This window comes from Rattus rattus, chromosome 18 (assembly GCF_011064425.1).
Source record: "Rattus rattus isolate New Zealand chromosome 18, Rrattus_CSIRO_v1, whole genome shotgun sequence".
NCBI classification, from domain to species: Eukaryota; Metazoa; Chordata; class Mammalia; order Rodentia; family Muridae; genus Rattus; species Rattus rattus.
The window spans coordinates 24,653,135-24,680,179 of record NC_046171.1 but is presented as its reverse complement, the minus strand read 5'-3'; the positions used below and the strand labels follow the sequence as shown (position 1 = coordinate 24,680,179).

General features: G+C 40.3%; 2 protein-coding genes across 4 annotated transcripts in view; both read right to left on the bottom strand.

Annotated features, from left to right (window-relative positions):
* Ccdc138 (coiled-coil domain containing 138) overlaps positions 1-24,954 on the bottom strand; it is an 82,118-nt gene extending 57,164 nt beyond the window's left edge. The window contains exons 1-6 of the mRNA XM_032888375.1: positions 24,624-24,954; positions 23,461-23,505; positions 23,252-23,309; positions 16,395-16,515; positions 12,421-12,548; positions 8,864-9,045 (exon numbers count right to left, since the gene is read on the bottom strand). Of these exons, the coding sequence (XP_032744266.1) occupies positions 8,864-9,045; positions 12,421-12,548; positions 16,395-16,515; positions 23,252-23,309; positions 23,461-23,505; positions 24,624-24,716 (627 nt within the window). The 5' untranslated portion in view covers positions 24,717-24,954. The remainder of the gene's footprint in view (positions 1-8,863; positions 9,046-12,420; positions 12,549-16,394; positions 16,516-23,251; positions 23,310-23,460; positions 23,506-24,623) is intronic.
* Positions 1-27,045, bottom strand: part of P4ha1 (prolyl 4-hydroxylase subunit alpha 1) — a 1,160,453-nt gene that overhangs the window by 548,471 nt on the left and 584,937 nt on the right. The gene's annotated exons all lie outside the window — the stretch shown is intronic.

Genomic DNA, 27,045 nt, shown 5'->3' with positions numbered 1-27,045 from the left:
CTAATAGGAGGTGTGGCCTTGTTCGAGTAGGTGTGGCTTTGCTGAAGGACATGTGTCACTGTGGGGGAGGGCTTTAAGGTCCTATGTTCAAATTCTACCTAAGTGCTGAAGAGGCCCTCTTCCTGGCTGCCTGCAAGAGACATCCTCTTCAGATCAAGATGTAAAACTCTCAGCTCCTTATTCAGTACCAAATCTGCTTGGATAATGCTATGCTTCCCTGCATGGTGATAACTGACTGAACCTCTAAAATTGTAAGCCAGCCCCAATTAAATATTGTCCTTATAAGAGTTGCCTTGGTCACTGTGCCTCTTCACAGCAATGGAAATCCTAAGACACATGGACTGCAACCTGGGCTTGCAAGCCAATAAACCATTCCTTTTCCTGTGTTAATTTTTGTCAGAGTATTTTATCACAGCCAACAGAAATGAAACTAGGACACTACCCAATGTCCAGTTAATGAATAAAGCAAGAAAATGTAGTATATAACAGAGTAGTATTTAGCTATAAAAAGCATGTACTGATATATGATGCAACAAGGAATGAACTTAAAAATATGCTAAGTGAAAGGATCCAATCACAAATTACTATATATGATAGGATGTCATGTGTAAAATGTCCAGAGAGACACAAAGTAGATTAGTAGTTGCCTTTTGGAGATGATGAATGATATATTGATTGGAATGGTATATAACTCCATGAGTATATTAAAATTAACATCATAAAATTAATGAGTTATAAATTTAGAAAGCAGTTTTCTAGCTCAGCCAAAAGCTACAACATTTATTCAACTACCCCACCCCTAAAAAAGCTAAAGCATTTATTTAACTACCCCACCCCTGAAAAACCATGATTTTCTTCCTTGACTAAACTTTACTGCACACTCAAATAGTCTCAGGACCATCAATGGAAACTATCATTTAAATATCTCTACAGTTCATCCATTTTTCTGTATCTTTAGCCCTTACCCTAACCAAGACATCATCAGCCTGCCACATCACTATGCACTCTATCACCTCTCTAGGTCTTCAGTACTGATGACAACTGAAGGTGTTAACCATATGTAGATACTGTAGTTGAGATCTAGGCATGCCCAGCTCACAGCCCATAGCGGAGTGCAGCCCAGAATAGCTATTACAAAATTGTAAGCTTGTAAAACATGAAGTATTTATGTAAGTTTTGTCTTATAACTCAATTGCAAAGTTCACAGGCATGAGCTTCACAAATGACAACATCATGTGTCAGACAAAATAACTGCATGTATGCTTTCACAACCCGTGGTCTGTGAGTTGGTCACATCTCAAAGTCCCATGTATCTTTGGTCCCCACACTGGTACTAAGGTAAAGTGCTGGAACCTTTTAAAGGACTGTCCATGGAAAGTCCTTAGGTCACCAGAATATGGTCTTTTTTTTTTTAAATTTATTTATTTACTTAATGTATATAAGCACACTGTAGCTGTCTTCAGACACACCCAACCCCATTACAGATGGTTGTGAGCCACCATGCGGTTGCTGGGAATTGAACTCAGGATCTCTGGAAGAGCAGTCGGTGCTCTTAACCACTGAGCCATCTCTCCAGCCCCCGGAATATGGTCTTGAGGCAAATTACAAGACCCTGGTACTTCTCCTTTGGTTGATGGCCATAAAATGAGTTTTGCTGTATCAATGCTCTTACTATACGCTGCTGTACCACAGACTCAAAACATCACTGTTTTGGTTAGTTTTCCTCAATTTTATATAAGCTAGAGTCATCTGGGAAGAGGGAAACTCAATTGAGGAAAAAAACAAAACAAAACCTCCATCAGACTGACCTTCAGGCAAGTCTGTGCAGCATTTTCTTGATTAATGACTGATGTGGGAGGGCCCAGCCCACTAAAGACAATGCCACTTGCAGGCTGAGCAAGCAGTAAAACACACGCTACTATTAAATTGCGTTGCTCTCTTGCCTCCCCTTAGTTCCTGTCTTGAGTTTCTGCTCTGATTCCTCTTCATGATGGACTATGATGGATGTCCCCAGGTTGTTTTTGGCCACAATGCTTTATCATAGTGGAGACAATCATAGATCAGAACATCCAAAGCTACAAATCAAACCGTTTCTAATTATTTTAAATTGAAACCAGATCTTACTGTCCTACCCAACTTACTCTCAAAGTCAAGGGCTCCATTTTCCTCAACCTTCCAAGTGTCCAGGACTCTGGGTGCACACTACCACGTGGAGCACATATTTGGCTTAAGTTGATTATTTCAAGTACTTCATTATAGAGACAGAATACTTAACTGATTAAATTGCTGATCCCAAATTAGGTTATCTACTCCAAGTTCAATGACATGACAGTCAGGCTCATGTGAAACCTGTCAAAGCCACCCAAACCCACCCTTCCAACTCAATCCTTCTTTTTTCTGAAATCCACATGCTACACAGACCAGAAAAGTGAGAACTACGTTAGGGCCCTCACGCCTGCTGTATGTTTCATCTAAGTCAGCACACCAAGTCCAGACAGCTTTACATCCACACTGAAGCCTCTCTTCAGCTGTTCCTCTGCCGCCAACCCACTCCATGTCACCACTGCTCATCCAGGGACCTACAGTAGAATCCTATCTACTCTCCCGAATTCCACACCTACACTAGCCTCCAATCAATTCGTAAGCAGAGTAGTGTACGTAGCTGTCCTGCTTTAAAAATTATCAGGTGTTTCTATTTTTCCTAAATCGAGAGCTTCTCATGTAAACTAGAATGTATTCCTCTAGTTAAGATTTAAATGGGATTTAACTTAAATGTCAGAAAAACCTCACCTGACTTCTCGTTCTCACTTATTCAGATATCCAAGATACACTTTTGTTATTCTTTCATTTAAAGTTATAAAATTAGTCTGGCTTGGTTATACAAGTCTGTGCCTCAGTTCTCCAGCACATCAATTAAGGCAGGAGAATAGAGAATTCAAGGATGGCCTAAACTACATGATGAGGTCAAGGTCAGCCTGCACTAGCTAATGAGATACTGTCTAAGTTTTATGTATATGTTATATGCATAATGTAGAATATATTATATATATTTTTAACATGAATACATGTAGCAGAGCCCTAGATATTTTATTCACTTGCGTGGATACATAGCATTGAACACTGAATGCACATTAATAGGCACTAAAATATTTGTTGAATGAAGTCACATAATGTAACAAAAATCTAAATACTTAATGATAACTCTAATACTGCCCAATAAATTTCAAAAGCAAATGAAACTGGCAGTTAATGAAGCCACGTTAATCACATTCGTTTCACTGATTTTACTCTGTATTGTTTGCTGGTACATCTTTGCTAGTTTGCTTTTCTTTTACCCTACACAGCACTTCCTAAAACACCACTTGCTACTCTCACTCTTTAGACTAAAGTCCTGTAGACAGCCAGCATGAGTCTTCACTACTGTGTCTCACCACAGGGTCAGTCTTTAGACTAAGGTCCTGTAGACAGCCAGCATGAGTCTTCACTACTGTGTCTCACTACAGGGTCAGTCTTTAGACTAAAATCCTGTAGACAGTCAGCATGAGTGTTCACTACTGTGTTTCACCACAGAGTCAGTCTTTAGACTAAAATCCTGTAGACAGTCAGCATGAGTCTTCACTACTGTGTCTCACTACAGGGTCAGTCTTTAGACTAAAATCCTGTAGACAGCCAGCATGAGTCTTCACTACTGTGTCTCACTACAGGGTCAGTCTTTAGACTAAAGTCCTGTAGACAGCCAGCATGAGTCTTCACTACTGTGTCTCACTACAGGGTCAGTCTTTAGACTAAAATCCTGTAGACAGTCAGCATGAGTCTTCACTACTGTGTCTCACTACAGGGTCAGTCTTTAGACTAAAATCCTGTAAGACAGCCAGCATGAGTCTTCACTACTGTGTCTCACTACAGGGTCAGTCTTTAGACTAAAGTCCTGTAGACAGCCAGCATGAGTCTTCACTACTGTGTCTCACTACAGGGTCAGTCTTTAGACTAAAATCCTGTAGACAGCCAGCATGAGTCTTCACTACTGTGTCTCACTACAGGGTCAGTCTTTAGACTAAAGTCCTGTAGACAGCCAGCATGAGTCTTCACTACTGTGTCTCACTACAGGGTCAGTCTTTAGACTAAAATCCTGTAGACAGTCAGCATGAGTCTTCACTACTGTGTCTCACTACAGGGTCAGTCTTTAGACTAAAGTCCTGTAAGACAGCCAGCATGAGTCTTCACTACTGTGTCTCACTACAGGGTCAGTCTTTAGACTAAAGTCCTGTAGACAGCCAGCATGAGTCTTCACTACTGTGTCTCACTACAGGGTCAGTCTTTAGACTAAAGTCCTGTAGACAGTCAGCATGAGTCTTCACTACTGTGTCTCACTACAGGGTCAGTCTTTAGACTAAAATCCTGTAGACAGTCAGCATGAGTCTTCACTACTGTGTCTCACTACAGGGTCAGTCTTTAGACTAAAGTCCTGCAGACAGTCAGCATGAGTCTTCACTACTGTGTCTCACCACAGGGTCAGTCTTTAGACTAAAATCCTGTAAGACAGCCAGCATGAGTGTTCACTACTGTGTCTCACCACAGGGTCAGTCATTAGACTAAAGTCCTGTAGACAGCCAGCATGAGTGTTCACTACTGTGTCTCACTACAGGGTCAGTCTTTAGACTAAAATCCTGTAGACAGCCAGCATGAGTCTTCACTACTGTGTCTCACTACAGGGTCAGTCTTTAGACTAAAATCCTGTAGACAGCCAGCATGAGTCTTCACTACTGTGTCTCACTACAGGGTCAGTCTTTAGACTAAAATCCTGTAGACAGTCAGCATGAGTCTTCACTACTGTGTCTCACTACAGGGTCAGTCTTTAGACTAAAATCCTGTAGACAGTCAGCATGAGTCTTCACTACTGTGTCTCACTACAGGGTCAGTCTTTAGACTAAAGTCCTGCAGACAGTCAGCATGAGTCTTCACTACTGTGTCTCACTACAGGGTCAGTCTTTAGACTAAAGTCCTGCAGACAGCCAGCATGAGTGTTCACTACTGTGTCTCACTACAGGGTCAGTCTTTAGACTAAAGTCCTGTAGACAGCCAGCATGAGTGTTCACTACTGTGTCTCACTACAGGGTCAGTCTTTAAGACTAAAATCCTGTAGACAGTCAGCATGAGTGTTCACTACTGTGTCTCACTACAGGGTCAGTCTTTAGACTAAAGTCCTGTAGACAGTCAGCATGAGTGTTCACTACTGTGTCTCACTACAGAGTCAGTCTTTAGACTAAAGTCCTGTAGACAGCCAGCATGAGTGTTCACTACTGTGTCTCACTACAGGGTCAGTCTTTAGACTAAAGTCCTGTAGACAGTCAGCATGAGTCTTCACTACTGTGTCTCACTACAGGGTCAGTCTTTAGACTAAAATCCTGTAGACAGTCAGCATGAGTGTTCACTACTGTGTCTCACTACAGGGTCAGTCTTTAAGACTAAAATCCTGTAGACAGCCAGCATGAGTGTTCACTACTGTGTCTCACTACAGGGTCAGTCTTTAGACTAAAGTCCTGTAGACAGCCAGCATGAGTCTTCACTACTGTGTCTCACCACAGGGTCAGTCTTTAGACTAAAGTCCTGTAGACAGCCAGCATGAGTGTTCACTACTGTGTCTCACTACAGGGTCAGTCTTTAGACTAAAATCCTGTAGACAGCTAGCATGAGTCTTCACTACTGTGTCTCACTACAGGGTCAGTCTTTAGACTAAAATCCTGTAGACAGCCAGCATGAGTGTTCACTACTGTGTCTCACCACAGGGTCAGTCTTTAGACTAAAATCCTGTAGACAGTCAGCATGAGTGTTCACTACTGTGTCTCACTACAGGGTCAGTCTTTAGACCAAAGTCCTGTAGACAGCCAGCATGAGTCTTCACTACTGTGTCTCACCACAGGGTCAGTCTTTAGACTAAAATCCTGTAGACAGCCAGCATGAGTCTTCACTACTGTGTCTCACCACAGGGTCAGTCTTTAGACTAAAATCCTGTAGACAGCCAGCATGAGTCTTCACTACTGTGTCTCACTACAGGGTCAGTCTTTAGACTAAAATCCTGTAGACAGCCAGCATGAGTGTTCACTACTGTGTCTCACCACAGGGTCAGTCTTTAGACTAAAGTCCTGCAGACAGCCAGCATGAGTGTTCACTACTGTGTCTCACTACAGGGTCAGTCTTTAGACTAAAGTCCTGTAGACAGTCAGCATGAGTGTTCACTACTGTGTCTCACTACAGGGTCAGTCTTTAGACTAAAGTCCTGTAGACAGTCAGCATGAGTCTTCACTACTGTGTCTCACTACAGGGTCAGTCTTTAGACTAAAATCCTGTAGACAGTCAGCATGAGTCTTCACTACTGTGTCTCACCACAGGGTCAGTCTTTAGACTAAAGTCCTGCAGACAGTCAGCATGAGTCTTCACTACTGTGTCTCACCACAGGGTCAGTCTTTAGACTAAAATCCTGTAAGACAGCCAGCATGAGTGTTCACTACTGTGTCTCACCACAGGGTCAGTCTTTAGACTAAAGTCCTGTAGACAGCCAGCATGAGTGTTCACTACTGTGTCTCACTACAGGGTCAGTCTTTAGACTAAAATCCTGTAGACAGTCAGCATGAGTCTTCACTACTGTGTCTCACTACAGGGTCAGTCTTTAGACTAAAATCCTGTAGACAGCCAGCATGAGTCTTCACTACTGTGTCTCACTACAGGGTCAGTCTTTAGACTAAAATCCTGTAGACAGCCAGCATGAGTCTTCACTACTGTGTCTCACTACAGGGTCAGTCTTTAGACTAAAATCCTGCAGACAGTCAGCATGAGTCTTCACTACTGTGTCTCACTACAGGGTCAGTCTTTAGACTAAAGTCCTGCAGACAGCCAGCATGAGTGTTCACTACTGTGTCTCACTACAGGGTCAGTCTTTAGACTAAAATCCTGTAGACAGTCAGCATGAGTCTTCACTACTGTGTCTCACCACAGGGTCAGTCTTTAGACTAAAATCCTGTAGACAGCCAGTATGAGTCTTCACTACTGTGTTTCACCACAGAGTCAGTCTTTAGACTAAAATCCTGTAGACAGTCAGCATGAGTGTTCACTACTGTGTCTCACTACAGGGTCAGTCTTTAGACTAAAATCCTGTAGACAGTCAGCATGAGTCTTCACTACTGTGTCTCACCACAGGGTCAGTCTTTAGACTAAAATCCTGCAGACAGTCAGCATGAGTCTTCACTACTGTGTCTCACTACAGGGTCTGCCTGATTCACAACCTGACAATCTCTCCTCCTGAGCACCTCCTTTGCTCTTTCTTTTTAATTTTTTCCAACACAATATTTCTTCTGATTATTTGGGAATTTCACATCATACACTTCAATTACACTTCCCAGCCATCCCAAGTCTCCCCGCCCACCCTTTTGACCTCCTCACCCCAAAGGAAGAAAAAGGAAAAGAAGGAAGAGGAAGAAGAGGAAGAAAGAAAGAGGAGGAGGAAAAAGAAGAGGGGTAGGAAGAGGAGGAGGATGAGAAAGGAGGAAGCTGTTGTCCAATTTGTGTTATCTATATACTCTCTGGAGCAAGGTCACACTCCTAGTGGCCATCCCCACCTGCATCCCGCCAGGAGCCATCAATTGTGTAGGGCTTCGCGTCAGCATCCTTATCACAATTCTTAAGTTCTCTTCAATGGCTTTCTGTAAAGGCTGTTACTTTTTTGGAAGGTGAGGTGGGTGGGGGTGGGTGTTGTCACAGAAATCTTCTATGCCATTCTTTCTCAACCATGAGTCTGCAGTCATCTACAGCATTGCAGAAGAGGCTTCCTTGCCCTTTACAGTCAGAGGGAGCAGGGATCATGGACTTCCACATGGCTTCAGGCAACAACACAGACCACAGACATCCACATGATCTCCAGCCTCTGAATGTGCCATGGACCTCAGCATGGTGCCTGGTGGCAGTACAGATCCCAGACATCCACATGACCCTCTGTTGCAATATGGATCATGAACACCATCATAGTTCTTTTTGAGGCAGGCTCCAACTATATGGTCCTGACTGACCTGAAAATCACTGTGTAGCCTGGTCTTGAACTCACAGAAATCCACCTGCCTCTTCCTCCTAATGGCTGAGCCTAAGGTGTGTGTTACCCTATCTGGTCAATGCCATTTGTACCCAGAATGCCATTCTCACTGCTCTCCTACCTAAATTCTACCTCCAGTCAAGGACCAGACTCAGTCTTTCTCAAAATACTTGTGGGTGATTTAGGATAAAAATAATCTTGTTCTTAAATACCACAGTAATCACAGTTTCAATCATTTCGACTAGATGAGAAACTTATTTAAAACCACTTAACTAAATAAAATGCTTCAACTACTTCATAGTTGTACATGATTGCTTCCAATAGTGTCCTACAAACTGCACTAGATAAACTCACGCTTCCTTCTCCATCTAGAAATTGATAAACACATGCACATATAGCATACCTTTCAGATAAAAAAAAACCCAAGATAACATAAATGTCTACTTTCAGAGTTGGATTTTGACAAACAAAATACCTATATGTAGGTATTTACAACACAAATTCATAATGTCTTCAAATAACACACTTGGTATCAACACTTGTTTGCTGGGTTAAAATAAACATAAGACAGTCTAAAATCTAAGACCAGCAAACTGCCACTGCTTTGACTTTTCTCTCAGCTACTACATCCTCCATTCAGCAGTTCCTATCCATTAAATCTGCCCTTTCTGAACTGCCGTGAGCTGTGTATGTATAATTCAAATCAAAGTCTTTACATTGAAGTTTTGCAGATAGTCTTAAAACAAATATTTCTAAACTCTCAATTCAGCATTTGGGTTTTACCTGCAGTTTCATATGTATATGAAATAATTCATCATATATTTGATTTATTTGATGTGGAAGCAAACCCTGTTTCTTTGACCCTCTGGGCCTTGGGTAAACGGCGTGCTTCGGAGGCGTGTCAACGGAACCACTGCAACACTCAGTCTGGAGTCTTGAGGAGGCCATGTTAGTTGGTGGGGCATCTGCAAAAATTTTAAATTTTTTCAGACAGAGAATCTTCAAAAAGAATTGCTTTAAATAAAAATTACAGTATTGTTAGAAAATCTGGAAAGAATTATCATTATCCACTATCACAGAAAAAAACAGTAAAATGCAACATAAGATTTGGATAAAATGTATAAATGTATAAATCTGCACTTTGTGCAATTGTTTCAGATAACTGTAGTGTGAATGAAAACACTCATGAATTAACTAGCCTAGTCCAAGACATGGAATGTTACCTCACAAACTCCTAATCATGGTTCCCTGTGCCCTAAAACCAAATTAACCACCAACTAATTTATGGTGCTAACCATTGCCTTTACTTTTCAATTCCCTCTAGCTACATTTTAAAAGCCCCTGTTTTATCTGTTTTAGACTTTGTATGCCTGCAGTTAACATGACTTACCTCTCCCTTTAAGTACTAACATGTTGTCTGAAATCTTCCAGGCTGACTATAGAATGATGGTTTACAAGTCTTTACTACTTATCCTATTTTATAAATATACGAAAACATTCTCCCAGACATGTATTTAAGGTGCTTTGCTTGCGTAGACTTTACACGCTCAAGCATCTGGCTTCTGCCATGCAGGTTCAGAAATTTATCTAGGGTATACACATAACTAATAGCAAAATTGCTGGCTTTTAGGATCTATGTGCAGGTTCAACTTTACTAATGGTGACAAATTGTTTTCCAAAGTGATTTAACAGTCTAAACAATAGTAGATAAGTTTCACTTGCTTTCAATCCCTACCAATATTGCATATATCAGAACCTTCTTTCTGCTAATAGACTGTAAAATGGTCCCTTACAAAAAGAGATAGAGAGAAGGCTCAGCTAAAAGCACTTGCTGCTCTTACAGAGGATCCAGGGCCAGAGGATTGTAAGCTACAAGCATCCATAATTCTAGTTCCAGACATCCAACCCCTTCTTCTGACTTCTACAGGGACCAGGCACACACATGGTGCAATACATCCACATGGGTAAAACATTTACACTCAAATACATTTTTAAAAAAAGAAAAAAGTAAACCCTAATATATACTGATTGTAAAATACAAACTAGTGCAGCCTCTAAGAAAATCAGTTTAGGCTACAATAGACTACAAATATATCAACCATACAACAGTCACCGTATCACTTCTGGTGTAGGGCTCAGTCAATGTACAATACATGTTTGCTACAGCACTATTCACAAGATCCAAGTGATAGAGCAATATAGTGATCCTTCAACAACAGAATAACCAATGAAAATGTGATACACTACACACATTAACACACACATACAATTTTATTCAGCTATAAAGAACAGAATTCTGTCATTTGTAGAAAAATGGATTCAACTGGAGATATTCATATTAAGTGAATTGAGTCAGTCTCAAATACAAATGTGGTATGTTTTCTCTTACTTGTATATTATTGAGTTTTATATAGATGCATAAACTAAGGGCTGGAAGGATGTCTCAAAAGTTGAGAGTTCTTGATGCTCTTTCAGAGGACCAGAGTTTGGTTCCCAGCACCACATGGTACTCTGTTCACAAATACCTGGAACTCCAGCTCTGACCTCTGATGGCATCCTCACACAAGTTTACATGTGTGCTTCCCCCCAACCTCAGGAAAATTAGACACACACTGGACCATGGTGGCATATGCCTTTAGTCCCAGTACTTGGGAGGCAGAGGCAGGTAGATCTCTGAATTGGAGGCCAGCCTGGTCTACAGAGTGAGTTCCAGCACAGCCATTGCTACACAGTGAAAACCCTGTCTCTAAAAATCAAAAATCAATAATAATCAATAATAACAATAATAATACACACAAGCTGGGTATGTTGGCAGGTATCTTTAATTACAGCACTTGGGAATAAAGAAAGGCACATTTCTGTCAGTTCAAGGCCAACCTGGTCTACAAAAGTTTCAGGACAGCTAAGGCTACATGAGGCCCTGTCTCAAAGCAAGCAAACAAAAAAAACAAACACATAAAGCAATGTATGTATATATGGCATGAAGATAAAAGCAAAACTTTGTAGACACAAAAGGGAGTACCCAGGAGTGGGAGGGGTTAATATGAAGAGAATACGCTCTAAGTGTATTACATAGCTGTATGGAAAGCATTCCTATGAAACTAGAACCATAAAGAATATGGGCCGATAAAAACTCAAACTTTAGAAAACAAAATTCTCTGTCACAGTGTCCTTGGGGACTCAAGCTTTAAGAATCTTACATTATACTCCCCCACACTGGACAGACCATGAACCAACCAAAATAAAAAAAATACTAATTTATACTTGGCAGCCAGAGGCAGGAGGATATCTAAGATTGAGGGCAGCCTGGTCTACAAAGAGAGCTCTTGGACAGCCAGGACTACTTAGAGATACTCTTTTTCAAAAAATGAAAACCAGGCACGTGGCATATACCTATAATCCCAGCAATGACTGAGGCATAGGCATTGCAAGTTCAAGGTCAGCCTGAGCTACCAAGTAAGACTACAACCGAAAACAAAACAACGCAATAAAATGATTTACTGAGTTAAGCAAATGAGTGAAAAACCAATCAAATTACCTGACTAACCAATCCCTAGCTTGGACATTCATTATTTTTTGTCAACTTTCAAAATAAATTTCTCTTATATTTTTCAGTAGAAAAGTTGGTCACCTAGTGGGAAACAGGAATGCAGGCTGAATCGAGTGCTATCATCTTCAAGCGCTGAGACCACAGCTCAAAGGGGATGAAGGAGGGCAGAGAGGACAAAAGAAATAGAAAGTGCATGTGCCCAGGGCTTCCACAGGGCAGGAGTGCTCCACTCCCTGCAGCCAAAGGGTGAGCAACAAAGAAGGCAGCTGGAGCGGTTTCCATACTTTCTCAAAGCCTCGGGGATGGTCAGCTTCTCAGAGGCCTTCCCACAAAGAAGGCCATGAAAAAGAACTAAAGGTATGGCAGAAGCTCAGTTCCTCATGAACTTACATGGATAGGTTTTGAGAATGGAAGAACAACCAGAGAACACTATGCTCATTTCTCCTCCCCTTTAACTTAATAACTACAGAAAGTATGATGTGGTTTATAAATCTCAGAACACAGAGATGTACAGAGTCCTGAGGAGCAGTTACTACTCCGAGGTAAGTATGGTTTTCTCTACATAACAAATTACTTTTTTTAAGACTTACTTATTTAATGTATTTGAGTACACTGTAGCTGTATTAGACAACACCAGAAGAGGGCATCAGATCCCATTACAGATGGTTGTGAGCCACCATGTGGGTACTGGGAATTGAACTCAGGACCTCTGGAAGAGCAGTCAGTGCTCTTAACCGCTGAGCCACCTCTCCAGCCCCAAGAGATTACTATTATCTTCAAATTCTCTTACCATTTTCCATTTCTTTGAAGGAATGCTTTGTTATTTTGGAGCCACAATCTCTATGATCATCTTCGATTAATTCTTTTTCTGTTTCCCATTTCTTTAAATCATGAAAAGAATCCAGTTCATCATCTAGGCTTTAACAATATACAGATCAGAAATCCGGAAGTTCACTACAACAACTGACAAAACAAACAAACAAAACTGCTTTTCAGATAGTAACACCACAAATGACGAAAATGTAAAGATCATTTTTAAATACAAAAAAAATATGAAGGTAAAACGTACAAACTATGTTAAAATTCTTGACAGCCCACTGCAAGTGCTTTTCAATCTTTGTGCATGTTTAAAACAGTTTAAGACTTTTAGAATGATCTGTGGCTACCAAACCCTTCTGAAACCCAGGAACTCAGATACGATGGGCAGTGTCCGCTATACAATTAGCAGTTACCCTACAAACCAGAACCAGAACGCCATATTCTGGGGTTACCTCAGGGCAGCACTACTCTCCGGCTTACGGACACATTGATCATTCTTAAAATACATTAAAAACAAAAAGAGCCAAGACTTCCACACTATTTCTTACTTATCACAGTACATATAAAATATCACTGCACCACAGAATGAACACTAAGATATGAAGGTTGTTATGGTCATGTACAAAGTACTACTCAGGGCTCCAATGCTGCTATCTCAGAGTCCCCGGATGACTGGTTTACAAGTGAACTAGTTGCATTAATGGGTTAACCCACTAATCACTCATCATACTGAAAGAGCTGTTAGGAAATGGGGCCTCTCTGGAGAAAGCTGGTCACTAAGAACACGTTCTTTTTCCCCTTCATTAATTTATTTACTTTACATCCCAATCAGAGCTTCCCCTGCCTCCTCTCCTCCCAGTTCCTCCCTCTCATTTCCTCTCTCTCTACTCCTCTCTCCTCAGAGAAGGGGAGACCTCCCATGGATATCAACCTTCCCTGGCATATCAAATTGTAGTAGGATGGGGCACATCTTCTATTGAAGCTAGACAAGACCATCCAGTTAGGGGAAAGGGATCAAAGGCAGACAACAGAGTCAGAGACAGCCCCTGCTCCTGCTGTTAGAGGTCCAACATGAAGACCAAGCTGTACATTTGTTACATATGTGTAGGGGACTGACTAGGTCCATCCCATGCATGTTCTCTGGTTGGTGGTACAGTCTCTATGAGCCCATATGGGCCCAGGTTAGTTGATTCTAAAGATTTTCTTGTGTCCTTGACCTCTCTGGCTTTTAATCCTTCTTCCCCTTCTTTCACAAAACTCCCTGAGCTCTGCCTAATGTTTGGCTGTGGGTCTCTGCATCTGTTTTCATCAGTTGCTGGGTAAAGCCACTAATGACTGTTTTGCTAGGCTCCTGTCTGTAAGTACTACAGAATATCATTAATAGTGTCAGGGTGGGCTCTCTCTCATGGCATAGGACTCAAGTTGGGCTCTCTCATGCCATAGGTCTCAAGTTGGGCTCTCTCATGGCATAGGACTCAAGTTGGGTCAATCATTGATTCCCTCACTTTCTGCTCCCTCTTTATGACTTCATGTCTTGTAGGCAGACATGTTTTTCAAAGATTTGTCTTGTCTCTGTTTCCCAGGAGCCATAAATTGTAGCTCTCTGCTCTACCACATATTCCATCATAACAGTCAGCCAGCAACTATGGACTATAAATCTGAAACCATGGGCCAAAATAAATCCCCTTCTTTTGTTTATGTCATGTACTTTGTCACAGTGACAAAAAGAGACTGACATAAAAGGGTTTTATATTATTTTGAAGTATTTCAGGATATTTTATAATTATAACATATTTCTTTTCAGACCAGACACTTTCAAGTAATAATTATTTATGACCTGTATCTACTAGCAAGACAGCATACTTGTAGTAGATTATTATGACTAAGGACACACACACACACACACACTCTCTCTCTTTCAATGGTATGAAAATGAAGTCTTCAGAGTCACAGTGTAATTTGGAATTATAGCCAGATTTATAAAATGATGGCAGCCGAAGAAAGAGATAAAATAAATGTACTAAGAAAATAGAGAGATTGACATGGGGAGTAGGAGCGCAGGCACGGAGGAAGTGGGAGGTAGGAAGTAGGGTCAACCAGAAGTAATTATGCATGAAAACAATCATAAGGAAAGCTAATAATTTTGGTAAGGTAATTAAAAAGTAAAATAGGTTAGAACTGGAAAGATAGCTCAGCTGTTAAGAGCACTTGTTGCTCTTGTAAAGGACCCAGTTCAGCTCCCAGCACCCACATGACATGGTTCACAGTCCTCTGTAACTCTAGTTCCAGGAAATCTAACACCCTCTTCTGACCTACATGGGCACCAGGTACAGGTTGTGCACATACAAAAAGGCAGAGAAAACATTCATACGCATAAAACAAAATAAACAAATCTAAAAGTTGGGCATGGTGGTACACATTTTTAATCCTAGCACTTAAGAGACAGAAGCAGGAGGACCTCTGTGAATTTGAGGCAGTCTAGTCCTTATAGCCAGTTCCTACATAGACAGCACTACACAGTAAGATGCTGTCTGTCTGTCTGTCTGTCTGCCTCCCCCTCCCTCCTCCCTCCCTCCCCCCCACACACAATAACAAATAAATACAGATTGAGATGGCTCAGTAGTTAAGCACTGGCTGCTCTTCCAGAGAATCCAGGTTCAACTCAATTCACTGACATGGCAGCTAACAACGATTTCCACACAACACACATATCTGATGCACAGACACAAAACTATATTATAGTTCAGTGGTTCTCTGCCTTCCTGATGTTGTGACCCTTTAATAAGGTTCCTCATTTGTGGTGACCCACAACCATAACATTATTTTCACTGTCACTTCATAACTGTGATTTTGCTGCTGTCTTGAATTGCAATGTAAATATCTTGGTTTTCTGATGGTCTTGGACAACCTCTGTTAAAGAGTGTTCAAGCCTCAAAAGGGATCTCGACCTATAGGCTGAGGACTGCTGGACTGATAGATAATGGCATTTACTGCTCTTATAGAAGATTTGGGTTTGATTCCTAGCACCTACAAGGTTTCATAACCACAGTCCCAGGGGAGTCAACAAGCAGGCACATGGTACAGAGATGTGCATGGGTACAAAACATTCATATGCAGAAAGTAAAATAAATATATCTTTTTAGAAAATTTTTAAAGGGAGGTTGGAGAGATGGTGCAACAATTAGGAACATCTGTTTCTCTTGCAGAGGGTTCAGTTCTCAAACCTGCATGGTGCCTCACAACATCTGTAATTCAAATTCCAGGAAATCTATTAACCTCTTTTGACCTCCAAAGGCAGCAGATATGCATATGACACTTATATACAGACAAAATATTCATACACACAAAAGAAAATGAATAAATCTTTAAAAATTATTTTTTAACTACTTAATAACTTAGGACAGGAGGGATAGCTCAGTGGGTAGAGGCTGACAACCTGTGTTTGATACCCAGGATCCAAACACGGAAAAGAGAGCACTAACTACGACAAACTGTGCTCTGGCCTCAACATGTGCCTTGGTATATACCCACACCATTCCCCACCCACAGATAATAAACAAATAAATAAAATAAAATAAAGAATAGATAGGGCTAGAGTGATGGCTTAGAGGTTAAGAGCACTGGCTTCTCTTCCAAAGGACCTGGGATTGGTTATTAACACCACACAGTCAGATACCTTCTGGGTTTCTCGAGGAGCCTGGGACACAACTGGTACACAGACATACATTTGGACAAAGCACAAATGATACATAAAATGATAAAGTAGGCATGGCTCCTCAACTATCCATCAGGATCCAGACTGCTTTTCCAACCTCTCAAGCAAGCAAACACACACACACACACACACACACACACACACACACACACACACACACACACACCCTTCTCCACTTCTGCTTCTTGAGCTGCTAACACACAGTAATAGTATTATTCTAAATACCTTACCAGTTCGAATTTAAATGTTTGAAGGAACTGCAGAGAGATGTTATGGGATGCTTCCTTTCATCAGAGTAGTATCTCGGCGATGAGCCAACTTTATCTCCAGAGCTGTAAGTATCTAAATCATCTGTCAATAGAAAACATTAGTCAAATACTAATGGTCTCATTCTGACTTCCTAAAATCACTAACTGATTTATCTGTCTCTGTAATATGAGCTTAGAGAATACACAATGAATTTCACATTCATATTGTACTTTACTGATTACATAATGCTCTTCCATTTTTAAATGATTTATTTATTTTATGTATATGAGTACACTGTAGCTGTCTTTAGACACACCAGAAGAGAGCAACAGATCCCATTACACATGGTTGTGAGCCACCATGTGGCTGATGGGAATTGAACTCAGGAAGAGCCGTCAGTGCTCTTAACCTTTGAGTCATCTCTCCAGCCCCCTGTTCGTCCATTCTTATTTGACCCAGGCAATGACTCTGAAGCAAGAGTAGGTGCCTTAAACTTAAGTTTCTTGTACACGTTAGGACCCTAACACCAGAGAACTGATGTTATTACTGTGTATTACCTGGAAACCAGAATAAGGCCTTCTCGCCACCTATATAGGAGGTCCTAGAGCATTTGTTTTTAAGAACTGTCTATCCAAATCCAGTAGAAAGTAAAACACTCACTTCAGATAAAAATACAATAGATTACTGTCTTAGGACTTCTAGTGCTGTAAAGATGACCATGCCAACTCTTATACAGAAACATTTAATTGGTGCTGATTTACAGTTCAGAGGCTTAGTCCCTTATACTCATGGTGGAAGCATGGTGGTGGCACTTAGGCAGACATGGTGCTGGAGAGGTGAGTTCTATATCTGGATTCATAGGTAACAGAAAGAGACAATGAGCCACTAGGCCTGGCTTGAGTTTTTAAGACCTCAAAGCCCACCCCAGTGACATTTCCTCCATCAAAGCCATATGTCCTCATAGTGGCACTCCCTGTGAGCCTATGGGGGCCATCTTTATTCAAACCACCACAATTACTGACTCAGTTACCTGACAGAATCTACCACAGCAAACATCCATAAATTATTTAGATTTCAAAAACTCAAAAAGGCTGGGCACTGTGGTGCACAACATAATTACAGCACTTGGGAGATGGGGCAGGAAGGCTAACAGAAAGTTGGAGGACAGCCTAGGTCTCTCAGCTTGCTTCAGTATTCAATTTCACACAGTCCAGAGCTTTCTAAAGGAGTCTCTGGGAGGACTATCTTCATCAGATGTGGGCATTCATGTCTGTTGGGCATCTGAAAAACTTTTAAGAAAAAAACTCTAAATATTGAATGTTCTAATACAAAGAGTAAAACCTTTCAAAAGCTGTGGTTCAGAAGGTTGGGGACGAGTCAGATACAATGCAGGTCATACAAATTCCGATTCTCAGTGCTAGTCAGAAACAAGGCCACATCTGATGCAAAAAATTAAAAAATGACTTATTAGCTGCTGTGTGTGTGTGTGCCTGCATGTACCGGTAACCACAGAAGACAGAACAGGGTATTAGTGTGAGATCTCCCTTCCCCTAGTGCTGAAGTTATATAGGTGCTTTTTAACCAACATGAGTGTTAGGAACCAAACTTAGATCCTTTGCAAAGCAGTGTGCATTCTGGGCTTTGGTTTTATGTGAATGAGTGTTTTGCCTGCATGTACGACTGTGTGTCATAGTGTCTGGCAGAGGCCAGAGTGGGTATTGGAATCCCTGGATCTGGAATTACAAAAGGTTTAGAGTTGCCATGTGGGTGCAGAGAATCAAACCCATAAACGCTTCAAGAGCAGAGTCTATGCTAAGCCATCTCTCTAGTATCCAGTGTGCTCTCTTAACCATTTCTCTAGCCCCATCATTCCGTTCTTAACTGAAAAAGTTTTTTTCATACAAAATATTTTCCTATTATCCCCTCCCCAGTTCCTCTCAGATCCTACCCATCTCCCTACCTACTGTACTTTTCTTCTCTTTCAAACACAAAACAAAAAAGAGCAGAAAATAAAAACGAAGCAAAACAAAAACACAAGAACCACTCACATACACACACACAAACCTACAAATACCAAAAAATAGATTATGAAATGGCCAAACAAATCAAAGTGAAACAAAATGTCCACAAAAATACCATTTGAGTTCATGTTGTGTTGGCCAACTTTCTGACCACAGGGACTCCCCTGAAGTATGAACGACATACCCAGTGTCCCTTTGGCAGCACATAGCAACTGCAGATAGCTTCTTGGTTAGGGCTGGAACCCCATGTTCACTTGCCTCTCAGACACCCCCATTCTGTTTGAACTGTGCAGGACGGTCTTTTTTTATATCTGGAAGGCACTGCTAGCTTGGAATTATCTACCACTCTAGCTCTTACAACCTTTCTGCCTCCTCTTACATACATCACTGAGCTGAGGGAGAATTTTGATAAAGGAATGCCATTGAGGGCTGAGTGCTCCAAAATCTCACTCTCTGCACATTGTCCCGTTGTGGTTCTTTGTGTTGAACTCCATCTACTGAAAGAAATTTCTCTGATGGTTGATCAAATCAATGATCCTCTCCTATCCCACACTGGAAATGCTGAGGTGTTTTTCTTGGATGCCACAGAAAGAACCAATCCAATGTTAGTCTGTCTTCCTACTAGAGAAATGAGATGATTAAAACTAAGAATCATTAATGAAAGCCAGTGGTGATGGTGCACATCTTTAACCCTAGCACTCAGGAGGCAGAGACAGGTGGATCACCATGAGTTTGGTGTGAACTTGGTCTACAGAGTGAGTTCCAGGACAAGCAAGGCCACGCAGAGAAACCCTGTCTCAAAAACCAAACAGGGCATAACAAAACAAAACAATACAACAACAACAACAACAACAACAACAACAACAACAACAGTGTTGGTTGATTTGTTATTTCATTATTATTGTGTGAATGTCTACCCCCTGTTTTCATTTACTATTCTGGGATTATTTATTTACTGACTAAAGTTTTCCTTCAAGAGCTGAACTGGTAAGAGAGAAATTGCTTAAATTTGGTTTTATTGTTTAATGTTTCTTTTTCCATTGTCACTAGGTTTTGCTAGGTATAGTGGTTTGGGCTGGCATCTGTGATCTTTCAGAATTTGTAAGTCCTTCTGGCTCAGAGTCTCCACTGAGGTGTTATTCTGATGGGCCTGCCTTTTCCCTTGCAGCTTTTAATACCCCTTCTTTGTTCTGTACATTTAGTGTTGTGATTATTATTCTGTCAGAGGGATTTTTTTCTATTTGGTGTTCTGAAAGCTTCTTTTATGTTAATAAGCATCTCTCTTTCTTTAGCTTGGGGAAATGTTCTTCTATGATTTTATTAGAAATATTTTCTCAGGCTGGAGAGATGGCTCAGTGGTTAAATGCACTGACTGCCCTTCCAGTGTTCAATTCCCAGCAACCACATGGTGGCTCACAACCATCTGTAATAAGATCTGATGCCCTCTTCTGGTCTATCTGAAGACAGTTACTGTGCACTCATTGTTATATAACATTTATTATATAATATATATAATATAGATATATTATATAACAAATGTTATATAAATTATATGACAAATAAATACTTTTTAAAAAAAGAAATATTTTCTCTACCTTTGACCTGGTTTCTTCTACTTTCTCTATACTTACTACACACACACACACACACACACACACACACACACACACACACACACACACACTCACACACACACGCACCCATATATAATATATATAGGTTTGGTCTTTTCATAATGTCCCAGATTTCCTAGGTGTTTTATGCTTGAATTTTTTTTTAATTTTTTTTTTAGATTCAACATTTTCTTTTGACAGAGCTAGCCATCCTTTTTCTACCTTGCCTTCAAGGCATTCTCTCTTCTATGTCTTGAAATCTGTTAAGAATTACAATTAATGGTTTACCTCTAAAGTTTTTGATGATATAGGTTTTTAATTCCCAGTTTTACTTCAGTTGGGTTTTATTTGGTTATTCTATTTCTATTTTCATGTCTTGGACTGTTTTCATTATTTCATTCGACTGTGTCTTCAGAGACTTCATTTAAGGCATTTATTCATACCCTCTTTAAGGTTCTTGAACATATTTATAACTGCTATTCTGAGTCCCTTTCTCATGTTTCAGTTAAACTGTATCTCTCAAGGCCTATTGCAACAGGAACGCTTGGCTTCTGAAGGGGGCATATCATCATGGCTGTTCATGGTTGTGCTTTTGTGCTGGGATCCAGGTACCTAGAGTTTTGATGTTTGAGGTATTTCTTGGTGTAGATACCTGGTCTTGTCTTTGCTGGGTGGGTGTTCCATTCTTTAATAGCTGCTGTCCACTATAGATCCTAGGCTAGTATGGTGGCTCTGGCTAGGCTAGTACAGCAAAGAGTGCTTCTGCAAGCTGAGGGTGATACAAAAATGGAGATGAGTTAGAAGGGAAGGCTGAGAGGATCAGTGCTAAGGGGACTCTGGGTCTACACCAAGAGGTGGAGACCTCAAAGAATGGAGGTGGCATGGGAAGACAAGCTCCTTTGGTGGGGTGCTACAGGACTAAAAAAGTACGTCTGGAGAGATCAGAATGGAGACAAGGAAAAATAGTGAAGACTACCTGAATCCCAGCACAATGTAACCATTGAGGGGGTCCCTGGAAGAAAGTTTCTGAAGATTTGTAGCTGACACGAAGCAGTGGAGATGGGAAAGAGAAAGCTGAAGGTCAGATGGGAGAGGTAAGAATGCCATGGACCAGCACCAAGGGGCAGAGTCCCCAAGGAATGGAGGGTGGAAGATGAAATTCCTGCAATGCTTACTGACCTCATCAGTCATTTTATAATTTTATAATTATCAATTCTCCTCTATAATTTTAATTAAACACATATGCCTGTCAGGGAGCAAATACAATCTCTCTTCAAACCTCATAAATTCATTCCTGGGAGAAATACAGGTAACCAAAGACAAGCTAACAAGAGTAAAGCAAGTTTATTAATGTGCACTTCGCACAGGAGAAGCTCCAATGAAAGACTATTGAAATCATGGCTTAGACCTCTGACGTACATAGAACCTTCAACGAAGATTAAGTCTTAAACAAGTGACGAGACACTGGCCAGCAAGTCCCAGGAATCACCTATTTCCACCTTTCCAGCAACAGGGACACACTGCCTAATCAGGATTTCACATGTTCTGGAGATCCACACTGGGGTCCTTTTGCTTCCAAAGCAGGCACTTTGCCAACTAGCTAAGCCATCTCTTCTATCCTCATGGAGCTATCCTGACTCTGCTGCTTCTTACAGTATTCAAATTTAAGGGACGTATTTGGGAGTATAGTATTCTAGCTTTCTCCAGAGAACACAGAAACATCACAAAGTGCAAAAGAATTTCAGTTATTTAACAGTTGACAATTCTGTAACAAAAAGTGTCTCAATTTAAAAAAAAAAAAAAAAAAAAGCAGTTTTCAAGTGATATTTATAAATTATAGACCACAAAGTAAAGCTATAAAGCTACTGGCAAGAAAACTGAAAACCTCGTGTGTTCCTTACATTCTCCAGAAATTCTGCTGTCAACTCAAGAAGCATAATCCATCACTGTATATTGAGTTATTTGGACTCAGGAGAATGATGAACGGTCTCAAAGGATGCTCACAGTTTCAGGGTTGTCACTAGTGACTATACACTCAGTGAATAAAAACTTTACTGCCAGAAAATCTTATCATTTCTAGTCCAAGTCGATCTTTTTTAAAAGTCTGCTAATTTCTAAAACCTTCTAACCTCTCCTCATTGGCTTTATTAGCAGTGGAAATAATGCCTTTCTTCTAATAAATTCTAAAAATCCAGAGTATTTGCTGTCAGTTATTCTTGACTATTACTTCAGCAACCAACTTTAACTAGTCACCTCTTCTTATCCTTCCAATGATCTCATTCTGCCTACAGACCTAATTCTGATATTCCAGAAACTGTAACCATTCTGCCTTTAATGTACACATAACTTTTCTGAAAGAGCTGTACTGAAATCCTTGCAGCCGGAGTGTTTCACTGAGAGAGTTTTTTAATTTATCATCAAGTTCATTTATGCTTTTATCTGAGTTTTCTGTCTCCTACCATTATGTAACATATTTTGGAAATCAGACCGATACAGCTGTGCAGTCTACCAGTCAGTCCTCAGACCCAGCCTCGACTTCTAGATGAAATTAAAGACACTATTCATGTTGTAACTACTAAAGTTTAGTGAATATTAGGTTTAACTTAAATATTAGCTCTAAGGAATAGTTAATACTTATTGCCATCAAAATGTTTCAGCTTATTAAAAGAAAAAGTACAATCCACAGTAAAATTATGTTTTCCAAGTACATTTACTTAATAAATTTTTCCTTTATTTTTGATTCTGGTTCATTCTTTCTTGCCTAAAAAAAATAATTACTAGTGTTTTTCTCCTAGTATACTCTGTAACAATTTTTTAACATTTTTAAAAGCAAACATATCAGCTAGGAACATGCTTCAGTGACTGAGAACTTGCTTAACACTGATCAACTTGCTCAGAGCTGATTAACAGTCTGGATTTGACTCCCTGCACCACCGGAGTGAAAATAAAAGGAAGGTACACATACTATAAATTATATCATACACACACACACACACACACACACCAAAACCCCTAATTAAATTTAATTTTAGAAGACACCTCACACATTCACTTCAAAATTCACAATTATTAGGTGATTACCAGATTGAAAAATTTTTAAATGAAAAATGAGTAACAATAAGTCTAAGTCCAAATATTTCTATAAATCTCTCTCAAGTTAATTTGTTAAAATACTCAAATATACCAAATATTGTTTTGGCTTACCTGGGGAAGTCAGAATTCTTCTTTTATATTTAGTCTGATCAAAATTTGAAAGCGCATGCTAGGTGGGTAAAAAGATACACTTAAGTTAAACACTAGAACATATTCTCTTAAAATATTTTCCATAATTAAAAAGGTTAGAATGAACAAACCTTAGGGCATCACCCTAACCAACATTAGGATCACTAATTAAACAAGCAAGCAGCATGTACCTGTTGATTCATCAGAACTGCCCACACACCAGTCATGTCAGATTCCTGCCAAAAATACAAGACCAGAAACAAGTCAGGAGCTATCCATTAGTCAACCTCAAACTGAAAGACATTCTTATACATACCTTGTGCAAGCACTAATGTTACAAGAAACTAGGTGTGGACATCTGTTGTAAATTAAAGGCAACAATAGATAATCAAATGTAATGTTCTGACCCAAGGTAGTATCTGAACCAGGGTACACTTTCTACAAAAGGTTATAATTGAGGTAATCTCGATACAAACTATACATTATCCTGTATTATTGTCGAAATGATAAATTTCTTGGAAGATATTAAAGCTTTAAAAGAGAATGTGCTTCACAAGAAAAGCAAACTAGAGGAGTATGCGTTGGAGAAATATTGTTATTTCTCAAGAGGGGGTTTTGGAATGCCAGCAAATGTGGGGAGAAACAGAAAAATAACTCCGATTTTCCTCAACTTCTGAAGAAGTTAAGATAAATGATGTATGTACCCATAGGTTTTTTTGAAGACATTGTTGTGCTTTATATAAACTTGAGCATGCTGGGCTGTCAAGCAGGCTTCTCAGCTGAATTGTAAACGCCTAACTCTGTTACCAAAGGAGGGTGATGATTTAAAAAAAATAAATAGGGGTTGGGGATTTAGCTCAGTGGTAGAGCGCTTGCCTAGGAAGCGCAAGGCCCTGGGTTCGATCCCCAGCTCCGAAAAAAATAAAAAAATAAATAAATAAATAAATAAATAAATAACAAAAACAAAAACGAGCAACTGCAAAACGGAGGTCTGCAATTGGTTTCCCTCTTCGTTCTTCCAGCATTCTTGGAAGATTTGGCCAACCTCTCACAGGATATTATCACATGGCCTCAGTGGGGGCCCCCCTCAAAAATGGGAAGAATCTCCCGGTGAATGGCGCCCTCAAAGGAGGACTACAAGAATACACATCGCCACTTTTTCCTAAGTTTGCAATTACTTCGGAGTGCTGCACTCCGGTCACTGCCAGCACTGGTAACTAGGACCAAAGCCACGCCCCGTCCTTCTCGGCGGTTTCCCTGAGGGAGGGCGCTCTCTGGTGAGCTACCTGTAGGAAGGGCCCGGGTCCTCCCGCAGCCGCCCAGCAGAGCCCACCACGGCTTCCACCCATCTCACCTCCACGGAGCACCTTCCCGCTAGGCCGTAGCGGCTTTTGAGCCGCTCCACTACCATATCCTGCCCCGGTGGCTTGACCACTCGGCGCTCCATGGTGGGTCGCTGACTGCGGTCGCCCGGGGAACCGCGCTCACGGCCGCGTCAGCCGCGGGCAAAACGTCACCACCGCTGGCCCCGCCCCCGGGGACGCCGGAAGTTGGTACAAAGACACACTACAACCCAGTCTCTGTTACCCTTTCTAGTTTCTCAGTTCCAAGTCTTTTACCCTCCATAAATGATGTGAGGCGTGAAAAAAGGGGAGTTCCATCTTCCCTTGAGAGCGCTGGTTTAGACAACAAGAAGGCGAATATCTTCTGCACACCGGGGGGCCAGAGTGCTCCCCAGGGCCACAGGGTAAGATTTACTGTGCACTAGAACTTGCCTAAACACAGGTCCCTTCATCAAAAGTGATTTACAATCACTGAAAAATCAGGACATGTATGAACGCTAAGCATATGAGCTCAGATTACCTTTATACTCCTTTGCCTGTTTCCATAAGTGGTACAAAAAGGTCCTAAAATAAATTTGAGATAGGCAGGCAGGGCAGAGGCAGGACAGCCTGGGCTACATGGTCAAAAGCAGTTGGGACAATTAACTGCCTCAACTACATAGGGAGATCTGCCTCATAAACTAAAATACCTCTTTCCCAGCTATACAACAGCGCACAGTACTTAACTGCGTTCAACCTTATCATACAAGCTCATACTTGTTCAGTCTGAGAGACACTTACACTGAGAAACACTGAAAATATACATGTGGAATAATAGCAGCCCCTAAATTCTCTGGATTACTTTTAACTTTCAGAAGCTGATACTTTAGCAATAGACAAAAAACTATCAAAAAATAATTGCTTACAGAACACTTTTTGCTAAAAAGTACCATCTAAACTAATTATTTTGGTTCTTTGGGGGTAGGTTTTAATGAGCATAAAGCCTATCAATGTGAGTTTATACCATTATCAGTGACTTAACAGATCACATTGTTCTTAAATATCAAGCATTTTATAAAATGCCATAAGCTTCTTTTTAAATTTCTTTGTTGGGAGTTGGACAGCTCAGCCATTAAGAACACTGCTCTTCCCAGAGGAGCGGAGTTCTACTGTCAGCACCTTAATAGTGGCTCACAACCTTTGGTAACTCACCAAGTTGTAAACATCTCTACTATTAATACCAATACTAGAAAAGTTAGTTTAACATGATATCTGTCACGTTTTTGAAAGGTCTTTAATAACCTTAATGGTTTGAAATAATATAAAATGTCTCTTAAAAAGCATTTGCAACTGTGGCACATGTAACAATGGAGATCAAGCATTCAAGTCTAACCTCAGCTACAAGTTCAAGGCAATCCTGGGGTACAGAAGATGAATTCAAAATTAAAAAAGAAAATTCATTTACTTAGGTTAAAAATATGGCATCGACTTCTCAGCTGAAAAACTTCACCACTTTTATATGATTTTATATTACATGGTTTCCAAAGAAGTTACTAAGTGTACATGGTTCTCTTTAAAAGGCCAACTTGAGGTAGGTTATTTCATGTATCTGGTTGCGGGATTAAGTATTTTTATAGTGATGCTATTACATAAATTCATTAAATAAGCCATAACCTGCCTTGTCCAATCTAATGGTTGGACACAAGAAAACAGATGATTCAATACTTAAGTTTGGATTACAGAGAATTTTATGGTTTAACTAGATTCCTTTTAGTGTTATACTGAGTAGGCCCATAAGAACATCCCCTTCTGTTTGCCTAACTTGACACAAACCATATCCAAGTACATTTTCAGTGTTTAGCAAACTCTTGATGTTGAAGTTTGAGCTCAGAGAGTGCTGGCCTTTAACTGATCCCATTTTACATCTAGTCACAGAAGGAACAGACAACTTAGATGCACAAGTAATCAATGTTTTAAATGTCATGACTTATCAATCATCACTTTATTTCTGCTACAAAATTCACCAGAAAAAGGTACTGCAACAATCTAATATAAAGCAAATCTTTAACCAAAGAACATGGTATAGATCTTTTAAAAAATATTGATACTTTATCACAAGAACTAGAGAAAAATTCAATTCTATCATCAGGACCAAGCTGAAGTTTCTGAGGTAGTAGAGACAGGTAACAGAAAAGTGAATGGAAAGAAGGCGGGTTGGGGATTTAGCTCAGTGGTAGAGCGCTTGCCTAGCAAGCACAAGGCCCTAGGTTCGGGTCCCAGCTCAAAAAAAAAAAAGAAAAAAAAAAAAAAAAAAAAAAAGACTGTGAATGGAAAGAAGGAAGAAAATAGAGAAGAAAGGAGGATGGGAAGGAGGAAGGAGAGAAAGCTAGCTAAGGAAATAATCAACTTATTTAAAATGTAAAAATTAATGTCTTCAAAAGAGCACAACATTTC